The 11,231-nt window shown below is 39.9% G+C and overlaps 1 protein-coding gene and 1 long non-coding RNA gene across 2 annotated transcripts; both read right to left on the bottom strand.

Moving 5' to 3' along the window:
- Positions 1 to 586: 586 nt before the first annotated feature.
- Positions 587 to 5,950, bottom strand: LOC103950705. The gene is made up of 9 exons (XM_048589414.1): positions 4,675 to 5,950; positions 4,134 to 4,489; positions 2,641 to 3,720; positions 2,387 to 2,545; positions 1,910 to 2,249; positions 1,761 to 1,831; positions 1,515 to 1,637; positions 758 to 1,066; positions 587 to 667 (listed from the first exon to the last, which is right to left on the bottom strand). Exons 1-9 carry the CDS (start codon positions 5,573 to 5,575, stop codon positions 587 to 589), a joined length of 3,420 nt encoding a protein of 1,139 aa, XP_048445371.1. The 5' UTR covers positions 5,576 to 5,950.
- A 1,574-nt stretch (positions 5,951 to 7,524) lies between these two features.
- On the bottom strand, positions 7,525 to 8,639 carry LOC125479623. Its single transcript, XR_007260136.1, has 2 exons — positions 8,577 to 8,639; positions 7,525 to 7,738 (listed from the first exon to the last, which is right to left on the bottom strand). It is a non-coding gene; the product is annotated as an uncharacterized LOC125479623 (long non-coding RNA).
- Between the last annotated feature and the right edge of the window lie 2,592 nt (positions 8,640 to 11,231).

The raw sequence follows: 11,231 nt of genomic DNA, 5'->3' as shown, positions 1-11,231 counted from the left end.
GTTACGGCCATCTTACATACCAATATTTTAAAATATACCGGTATTTTGACAGACCAACTGATTTGACGACGAAACTTCATATTTTGCATGCAAACGAAAGAATGAAGCGTTGAATGAGTGACTAAAGATTCACTAGTCAAAAATTCTATTATACATTATACGCTAATGTATACTAGATACGGATGAATACTGCATACAATGAATAAAAAGATGCAGTATTCACTTTTAACTCTCATATTTCTTGTTGCAAAAGTTAAACCAGTCCACGCAAGGCAAAGGGTATATTCTCATTTTTAATCCTCTGCGTACAATCACAAATTTGAAGGTGAAGACCATATATTGAAATGGATCCTGACCTTTCCCTGAGCCGAACAAACCAAGATGATGAATTCACAAAAGGTTAGGTTTAATTTATGGAGGAGGTGCAGCCTGCCTAAGTTTTTACAGAATCAAATCGAATCTACGCCTCAATAAACGAGGAGTTCTAATCCACTGTCACAAAAATTAAACAACTCATATGTACACTGGTATTACATTTTTCGGATCCAGCATGAAATCCCAACTGGGACTTCATCACGAAAAGCTGTCAAAGCCGTAGGGCAGCTGCAACAGCGTCACGGGAAAGAAGGGATGGTGGACTGAGAGGCTTCATGGCCACATTGAGAGCCTTGATATCAGACCAAACAGTGCAAACAACGAAAAATCACGTTGCCCCGGTCTCATCATCCGAACTAGTAGAGGCCTCACTTCCTCTTACCGGGCATGCTCCGCCTCCCTGAATATCATCCTCAGTGGACATGCTTCCCTCGGTGGAATTAGAAAATGACTGTCCAACATCATCGTCGGTAAGCATATCTGCCTTCCGCTTCTCCCTGACATCCTTTATACCTTTTCCCTGAAGAGCCAATCTCCTACGTTTTCGAGCTTTTCTCTTGCCCTTGGGGTAGTCCTCTCTCTGTGTCTCAATGCTTTTACCATCCAACTCCTTTGGATTTTTTCCCTTGCCATATTCATTATCATCTGAATCTTCAGCATCTGCTTTTCGCCTTTTCCTACTTGAATTTGTCTGCTACAGAGATAAAAAAAAACATGAGAAAATGCATAGTCCTAATAACTACTGTTTTCAGCAAAATAGGAACGAGAGAACACTGAGCCACAATCTGAACATTTTATTCTACCCAAACTACACAATGTCAGCTCCTTATTATGAACTTAAGTTGTCCCACATCCATGTCTCACCAGGTTCACATGGGAAGTTCTCTTGCTACACCAGTTTATTCCAATTATCAGGTGATTGATTAATTACCCACACCCCGCCCCCACCCCAAAATAAAAAAGAGAAACATGTAAAGCACATAAACGACCATGGTTGAATATTGACAGTTCATGTTTTTGGTTCAGCAGTTTTAATAATTTGGATCATGCAACAGACTTTTGCAATGAAATTAGTAAAGGATGCAATAAAGCATATGTGCATTGATCAAACACAAATGCGAGTATGTTGATGAGGATACCTTAGGACCACGATCAACTAACCGAGCCCATTCATGTCGATTTCGAAGGCAATCAAGAACAGCCTGTGAAGGACTTGTGTATGCATAACGCTCTCCATTATGCTTTCTCAGGTTATGCCAGTGCTGCAAAAAGAAACAAGAGAGGAGAAAAAAAATTCAGATACATTCATTGTTCTTCACGCACTATGGCGTACTACAATTAAACAACAAGAAAAACTTCAAGTATTCTTTTGAAAGCAACCATACCGGCATCACAGCATTACAAAGCTCCTCATATGTCATGCGTCTGCCTTTACTCATAATCTCATTTATCAAGGCTGTACAAGGAAAACACAATGAGCAAATAATGAACAAAACCTAAGAAGAAATGGGAAACCTTACAGAATTACAGCTACCTGGTAATGTACGATGAATCGGACCAACTGAGCCTGTATCATCATCAGAGACATTCCTAGGCGAACTGCGTACAGATGACATATTGCGATCATTAGCCTCATTGGACGAAGATGGTCCACTGTTTGCAGTATGAGTGGAGGAAGAATGAATATTCTTCCTGCCAGAGAGTACCGCTGCCGAAGATCCATTGTCCTCCCTCTTACTAGCAACATCTGATGCATCTTGTCGTCTTCGATCTGGAGAAGATGATATTCTGCCCGTCCTTTTAGCTTCTTCATCATGTTCACGTGAACTTCGGGACCCATCTTTAGGTGCATCCCTGATTTTTCTTCTAAAGACCTAGAGATTGTATTAATGGGATTAGTTGGCACAAACTTGACTCAGATATATACGAGTGCAAGACATCCTCTTCATCAAAAGATGATAAAATCAACATCATATTTTTCTCAAAAGATGAAATAAGTTTGACATCTTACCGAACTGTGATCCTTTCCTCCAGAATTAGATGTACGCTTCATTAACGTGCTTGTTGCACTTGGAGAAGTCAATTGAGGTAAGCTAGACGCATTGCGAACACGTGGTACACGAGGTACTCTCGGAGAACTGTTGAGCTCTTGATGCAAAAGCATAGCTATCTGCCAAATTCCCAATAAAATATTTAAGATGTCATCCCAATAACTTACCAGCAATAAAAGATAATAAGATAACGAAATGAAACTTCTTTTCTTACCTCCTGGTCACTTAATTGTGCCTGCACACTTGGTGGTGCAGGGGGAAAAGCAGATGGTGTGTGATTCTGATTAGTCTTAGATGAAGTTGTATGGTTGAACTTTTCACCTCTTTGCAATGCACTAGAAGCTGAACTCTTATTTTGTACATGTAAAGCCTTCTGGCTGGGCAGTGATCCAGCAGGCTCACTAGATCCTGAAGGAACAGCAGTATTCCCTGCTGGAGATGTCTTGGAAGATGAGTGATGCATTGAATCTTTTGATTCTGATGTGGCCCCCTTGGAATCATGATTCCTGCTCAAGTGTGAGGTTTTCAGAGTAGAATTTGTAGAGGATCTGATATGCTCTTTTACTGTTTTCCTTGACATATTGTCCCTGTCTTCGTCCAAGTTGTCACATGAAGCACGATCCTTCTTAGTGCTAACATTACTTTCAGATATTACTCGTTGCTTCGAAATTGGATGAGGATTCTGAGCATCACCAGATTTTAAGTTATCAGAAGTGGATGATATGGACACTGCAACGGTGGATGAAACGGCAGAAGATTTTCCAGCACATGCTATTGTTTTACACTGACTGGGTATGGCCGGAGAGTTTAACATAATTCCATCTGGTTTTGAAAGCTCTTCAGGAGACCCCAAACTGTGTTTGGGATCTGCCGGACTTTGTTGCAGAGCCATGGAACCCTCAGAACCTTCCAATTCCTGTTTAAGTTGACAAGGATCACCAGATAACTCATCGCCCTTGTCTTTACGAGAATCACTAGCCGCTTCTGAATTTCTGTCAGCACCAAGCACCTTATGGTCACTTGATAGTGGGCTGTTTACTAGTACCTCATTGATTCTCAGACTTTCAGACATGTGATCAGAAGATACGCTGAGATCTTTTGCATCAGCATGAGGAGAATGCTGAACTTTCAATGAGCTACTACAATTCTCATTACGTTCTTCTGTTTTCAATTTAGAATGAGGTTCTACAGAGATCCCACCAGTAGAATATTGAATCTGATTCTTAACTTCTGAAGCAGCGACATCTCCAATCAGAGGTTGCACATCCAACGTGTCATCTGCTGTCCTATCTCCCTATGGCACAAGAAATGTCAATTCCAAAAAATTGTTTTGTCTCAAATCTGAAACACTTAGAGATGTCTATGTGCACAAACACACAATACACAGATGTGCAGTCCAATGAACTAGCATTAAATAGTGCCAAACTCAGTAGTCAAGAAATGTACAAATCCATTTTGTGCATAGAGAGTTGATATTGATGCTTATGTGTATGGTTTCTTTTTTTCCTTGTTAAAAGGTTTACTATATGCTTGGCATGAAATTCCAAAAATTAATTGTGAATAATTCAATTATCCATGGTGAATAAATATAAAAAGAAAGTGGATTTTGCAGTAATAGTTCCATTACGTGGATGAATGGTTAAATAAAGCAACAAAATACTTAATCAACACTAGCAACCGACTAAGATGAGTATCAATAAAGCGTACCTCTTTCTTTTCACAATCAGTTGCACCATCATTGTGCTCTAACAATGAAGCAACAGCATCAATAGTTTTGGTGAGAGTGAGATTCTCCGGCACTACAGGAACTTGGTGGCCGACCTTGTCTTCCTTCAGTCCATCACCAATTGAAATTTTCTGTTTATGCGTGTCAGAAATTAAGGCTTCTGACAAGTGTTTTTCAACAGTAGAGTCTACTGGAAGACAACCATCTGATGCAGGTTCTCTGACCATGGAATCGCTAAACTTCTTGCTATTCTTACTCTGAATGTCACCCTTGGAAATCTTCGGACCTCTGTCCTCAGAAAATTCCAATTGTTTTGCATCACTCGTGGGTGTAAACACTAGTAATAAAAATTAAAACACAAAATTTGGAGTCAAACAGATATTTTCCGATCATAAAATTCTTGCCATGTAAGTTGACCAAGGGTTAATATTCTTGCCATGTAAGTTCTCAAAACCAAAAACTAATATTTTCCCATCATAAAAGATAAGTATAACAGAAAGCGTCCAAAGCACAGAAAATCACCTGATTTAGAAGATTGTGCACCTCTCTTCTTTGCATCAGCCTCTTTCTCAGCGGCTCTAGCCTTCTTCTTGCCACTCCGATCTTTGGATGTCCCCAAATCATCCTTTTTCCGCTTGCCCGAATGTAACACAACAGGCCGAAGTAGACTTCTCTCCTTCTTCACACCACTCTGAGCACACCTAAGATCAACAGCTTCATTATCCCACCTTTTCCTCTCTTTCAAAGATGCATTCTTGTTATACGCCCCATCCTCTGTTCGGCCCCTCATCCCCACCAAAGAAGCTACTGGGTTTGCCAACATACTCTCCTTCAACAAGGAGAACAGAACGCCAGCACCTCTATCAACCGGATTCTCATTTTCCTCGTCAAATTTAGCATCATCCTCCTTCTTCTCATCCCAACAAGGGAACTCCCTATACTGAAAATTAAACTTTTTGGGGACATACCCAGTAGACTTCCACAGCTCCGGAGTAAAAACCGACGACAACCCACCAAATAGAGCAGGGTCCCCGCCCGGGATTCCCTGAACATGCACCCTCTCCTCCATCGGTATATCAGTCCAAAGCCGGAAAGGCCGCCTGGTAGGCACATTAGGCGGATGTGCATAAGAGCTCTCCATCCTCACAGTCTTCGTCGGAAGCTCAACCAACAACTGCGCAACCTCAGTTTCCTCACTATCATTCCTATTGTTCTTACTCTTACACTTATCACAAACAAAATTATCATCTCCCTTCACATACCTAGAGCACCGGGTGTGCACCCAAACGCTACACTCGTCGCAATTGACCATCTCTTCCCCATCGTCAAAATTGACACCGCACAGGCAGTCCACGGTCCACGACCCGTTAACCCAGTCATCCGGCGGGTCCGAACTCTGAAGCCGGTGCGACCGACCCTTCATAGCTACAACCTCCTACCCTCCAAAACTTAAAAACCCCAACTATCTCTGCAACCAAACAAGCAACCCCTTACACTTAAACCTAACCCTAACCCTAACCCTAAAATCCCAATTCCCCTAATTCTCAATCCGGATGCATTGTTTTCAAAATTTCAAAAAAAACTACGGATTCTTGTAAATTCTATGCAATAAATCACCCAAACATCGAAAGATTTAGGGATTGAGAATTCCGGTACCTGGAATCTGGAAACCTCTGACCTCTGGCTTCTGGGGATCTCTGTCCGTAGCGAAGAAAATGGCTTCTTCTTCTTGCAGAGGATTGAGCGGAACTGAAAGAGAGAGAGAAAGCCAGTTTATGTTTTTAATTTTGTTTTTCTGAGTTTTGTGGATTTTGTGTTTGGCGTCCGTGGAGTATTGACTCGTTTAGACGGCTCAGCTCGGCTCGGCTCGTTACGGCTCCTAAATATGCGACTCGTGGAAACTGGAAAGAGCCGGGCCGTGGTTTGTCGGAGCGTTCAGACGACTTTCGAGACGCTGCGTTTCGACTCGCAATGGGAATGGGTCTCATTGGGCTTTGGGAATGGACACACTGACGGTCCGATGGACCTTTCTTTTCGACCCACATGTCAATTTTTTCGTCCCTCGCCTTTTTTTTTTTTGTTTTTTTGGTAATTTAATTTTGTGTGTGAAATGGGTGGTAGCGTTGGGACAAAGCCACATTACGATTTGCGAAGCATCTTGAAGCACGTATCAATAATTTTTTATGTTTCAAACTCATTAATTTCGTTTTTTATTTATTTTTTCGCTCATCAATGTGATCATTGATGTCAAATTCCGTTAAAAAATCTATTCAAATGCTGGATGTAAAACTAAATGAAGCCTATAAAACCAATCATATGATGCCACATGAACTAAATCTTATTCTCATAAATATTTTAAAATTTTAAAACAATAAGAAACAAAAAAGAAAATAAAACAAAAGAAATAAAAACTAAAAAAAGCACTCTCTCTCCCTCTCTACCCGAAGTTACCTCCTCCCCAACTCACCCTCTGCTAATTAGTTGCAGGGGTTGGGGTTGAAGTTGCCTCCCCATTCCTGCATTCTCCGACCAAATTCAGTCCCAACCCCTTCCAATCGTGATTCCCACCTTCACTCGCCACACTCTCCCCCGCCATCACCCTCTCCCCCACCACCTAGATTTCCCAAGCCCTGTCTCTCTCCCTCCACCACATCGTCGCACACCTCCTCACCCACCCAAGTTTCCCCAGGCCCTTTCTTTCCCCCTTTCCCCCTCCACCACGTCGTCGCACACCTCCCCACCCATCCAAGATTTTCCCGACCCGACAGCGTTACTTTTAAGTTGATTGATTTTATTTATAAAAAAAAGTCTAAGGCGTTATGAAATTCTAAACTATTTTTCTTTTTAGATAAAGAAACTGATTTTTTTTATTTCATTCACATGGCATAATATAATTGGCGATGTAGGTTCACACGATTTCCATGTCAACAAAGTATAACAAAATGAGATTACAAGGAACACATTGATGAATGGAGAAATAAATAAGGGACGAAATTAATGAGTTGAAAACATAAAAAGTCAAACTATGACTTAGCTAAACATAAAGGTGCATTTTTTGATTAAAAAAACCATTTCATATACTAACGCAAGAGATTTTTATTGGTGTATGTGATATATGTGGTTTACGAGTGGTTGGACCTGCTCCAAATTTACTTTTTAAGATGTTTTATTTCAGAGGGTCAGCAAATAAGATGGTTCGTGAGAATTTTCTCGTTAGACGATTAAGAGTGGCATGAAAGTTAGAATGAAATTCTCATGGTGAGTTGGAACACTTAAATCTAATTTGACACACCCCAACCGAGATCGGGGCATGCTGGCCGCCACGTGGAAGTGACGTAGCCATGTGCACAGTGCGGAAGCTAGAAACAGTAATAGAAAAGTACGAATAATTTAAAACTAGCAACTATAGAGTAATAGGATATGTGTTAGTAATTAAAACACTGAATTCAGAGCCTAAGGCATACAGCAGCCCAAATATAAATGTTACGACAATAGTGCGCCCGTAGGCGACCCTACATAGGTGAAGGTCTGTCAGAATGCCGGGACGTCCCTGGGGAAACCACCGAACCCGCTAAGCTACTAGAACCTGGAGGGGCGCAAAAACAAAAGCGTGAGTGGGCAAAACAAATCTCTTAGAAAACCATTTCATAAAACATAATATAACCCCTCGTCGTAAAACCTGTATACTTCCCAGGACTAAACATATATACGTATGTATAAAGATACCAAGTATACTCAAGGATATGCCAACATGCTCAATTGCATGCCGTCATGCTCAACGCCACGTAATAATATGCAAGTGCTCAAACATGTAAATCACATCATTAGCATAATTAAACTGGCAGCCGGAGTCCCCTAAGTGACCTGTACGGCTGAATCTAGAGCTCAAATCACAACTCAGTCCTTAAACCTGCCCACGAGTCGGAACCACCTATAGTGGTCTGTACGACAAGCCTGGGTATAATACATATAAAAGCTCTAGTGCTACGATCACGTGAAGGCTGTGCGAATAATCGCGGGTCACCTACGAGTCGGAACCACCTATAGTGGTCTGTACGACAGGACTGTGCACCTAACTTGGATTCAAGCTGAGAGTGTGGTGCGGGAGGTGAACAACACGTGAAAGACTGTGCCCTACTCTGGGCGGGAGCACTAACACCGGGGGTGCAGGTTATGAGCTCTCTAAGCACCTCGAACCACTATTTAATGCGAATGTAAAACAACGCTTACCTGGCACTTACCTAGGCCGCCGCAGCACCAATAAATATGTAAATGACGTAAGAATAAATATATAAACCAACTCATATGCCACTAATCATGCATAGTCAAACATATAAAATTAACGGCGTAAAACGAAGCATTTATACTAATTTCTGGGAAATAACATGTATATAGGTATATACGGAAAACAAAAGCCCACTCACTGGTAAGTAGAAGGGTCGTAGCCCCCCTGCCTCGAATGTGCACGCTCGTCCTCGGGATACGTGTCACCTATATGCGAATTAACTACAAAAACGTTAACTTTAAAGCACATAACCATCCGTTCAAAATAACTTCTCATACATTGCTCAAAATGGACAAATGAATATACCAACGTGACCTACACAACCTCACGATCACAACCATATTTTTAAAATAATTTTTGGACACGTCACGCGCCCCCACGCGCCTGGAATGGCACGGGTCCACGCGCCCCCACGCGCGGCCACGTGCCGTTTGACTGACGGAATATTCCCTAACTGACGCCGTTAGTCCTGTAGGAATATTCCGTTAAAACTTAACGGAATATTCCCCTGTCCTCTCCGGCGAGCCGCCGCCGTCTGCGCCGCCGCCGTCGCCGGAAAACTGGAAATTTTTCAAACTTTGTTTTCTCCCTCGTTTTTCAACCATTTTTCACGTTCTTTATACCAAAATGAAGCTTAGGACTAGTAGAATCACGTTAGACTACTTTTAAGGCCTAAAAATCAAGGAATCTCACCTGCAACAACGATCTAAGTTCGGCCAACTTTGGAACTAAGCCTTCCCGACGTCCAAATTCACCCAACGAAGCATTCCCAAGCTCCTTGAGGCCTCACTAACACAACTACAAGCTTAAAATGTCCAAAAACATCCTAGATTAGGTTTGCATGAATAGTAACCCAAAACGGACCTTGTGAAATCGACGTGAAAACGTCGAGATTCTTACCTGAAAATGGCACCACTAGACTCCTCTCAGCTCCACGAGTTCAATGGTAGCCTTGGATCCCTCGATCTGTGACGTTTTAGGGTGTGTGTGTGTATGTCCGTACGTATATGGTGAAGAAGAAGGGGGAGAGAGAGACACGGGAGGGAGAGAGTGACAGAGACAGAGACAGAGGGTGAGGGTGAGTGAGACAGTGTGTGTGTGTGTGTGTGGCCCAAAGTTTGCCAACACGACACAAACAACCAAACAACATAACAAAGTAACTAGGGGTAAAATGGTAATTTCACGCGTACGGTTCCGATAACTCCGGGACGGGATGTCACATAATTTGAGTGAGTTCAATTATTAAGTATAATATATGAGTCTCGTTTAAAAAAAAAAAAATACTTGGCCATTCACATCGTTGCAGCAACAATGTCATAAGAAGCAAACTTAGTGGTTGGATTTCTCTCTTTACTATAGTAAGAGAGAATTCTCTGTCAACAAAAAAATGATGAAAAGACGATTTGGTCTTCTATTCATAATTCAATAAAAAGTATCAAAAAAGAAAAATCATGGGCTAGTGATAATTTCGCACAATTTTTTTTTACTATTTTTTTATCTTCCTGCAACCACATGTGCTAATAATAATTTTTTTTTTTTACAAACAATAACGTTAGTAGATTAAATAATTAAGCTGTCTTCAAAACTATATTTAAAATATTTATTTATGTACCATAGTTAATTGTCATTTGTTATTGTCTTCAAAACCATCATTTGCTTTACTACAAAATTTAATCTTTCCTTTGAAACCAATCGCCCATGGATGCTGCAATAATGACTAAAAAAATCATCTGTCACGCCCCAATAGAAATAAGAACAAATTATTTTTTTAAACAAAAAATAAGAACAAATTATTAATTTTGACCGTCTGCTAACCACAAAGTAGGAAAAAATTAAAATTAAAAATTTGGACACATAAAAAATGTACAAATGTACACTGAAGTACCAATATTCATATCATCATGGGAGCATATTCTTCTATATGTATTATTGAAGGTTCCACCTACATTTTAATATTCGAACCCTCTCATGCCCAAAAGTCAAATTGGAGGCCATACATCCTTTATTTTGGATAGGAATATTCACACGTTGATTTTTAATTTTACATATTTTCCTCAATATTTAATCGTTAGATCAAATGAATTAAAGAAGATCAAGAATAAAAAATTAATAAAAATATATGAGAGATAAAAATAAGAATGTGAATAATACTATCTTTATTTTTTTCATTGCGAGGTAAATTTGTTCTATCAGTATAGGGTAAATGAAATAAAACATTAACAGCAATTAGAAATGAAAATTCTTATCAATAAATTTTCACTTTGAACGTACAATTTATTATTATTATTTTACAATTTTAAATTGTTCCGGTTGAAGGATAATTCTTTAATTTTGTCAAAATTTTAACGAATTTGCAAGGTATGGCTGCATGAGAGGTGTTTTACATCGATGTATGATATAAATTGTTAAGTATGAATTTAATAACTGAAAGCACATCAAAGAATTCTACGGAAATTAACGAGTGAATCTCAATTAATTAAAAAAGACATCAAAAGCCCTGTTAAAAATTAATCCATTTATATATTTTTTGTAATAAAAAAAAATTAAAAACTTAAAATGAGAAACGAATCAAATCTCCTCATTTTATCTCTTAATCCCTCACTATTTCTGATTATTTCCTCCCTCTCCATCTTTTATCACTTCCGTCCACCCCACCCACCCCAAATTCAATCTCTTATTTTTTTTCTCGACTTTTCAATCCTTAATTATGAATTGGAATTCGAAAATAAATATGGATATGAATCTTAAATCCAAATTTGGTAGGGGGAGAAAGAAAGAGACAAATAGGAATAAA

This window comes from the organism of the source record quoted next, unplaced genomic scaffold (genome assembly GCF_019419815.1).
Source record: "Pyrus x bretschneideri cultivar Hongxiangsu unplaced genomic scaffold, Pyrus_bretschneideri_v1 Contig3, whole genome shotgun sequence".
NCBI lineage: Eukaryota > Viridiplantae > Streptophyta > Magnoliopsida > Rosales > Rosaceae > Pyrus > Pyrus x bretschneideri.
The sequence above is the reverse complement of the archived record's forward strand: the minus strand, read 5'-3'. Positions and strand labels throughout refer to the sequence as shown.

Coding starts and splice junctions, on each gene's coding strand:
- LOC103950705 (XM_048589414.1), bottom strand. CDS start 5,575: ATGAAGGGTCGGTCGCACCGGCTTCAGAGTTCGGACCCGCCGGATGAC. Junction 2,546..2,640: donor CACAATTAAGTGACCAGGAG/GTAAGAAAAGAA, acceptor GGAATTTGGCAG/ATAGCTATGCTTTTGCATCA. Junction 1,067..1,514: donor TAGTTGATCGTGGTCCTAAG/GTATCCTCATCA, acceptor TCTCTGTAGCAG/ACAAATTCAAGTAGGAAAAG.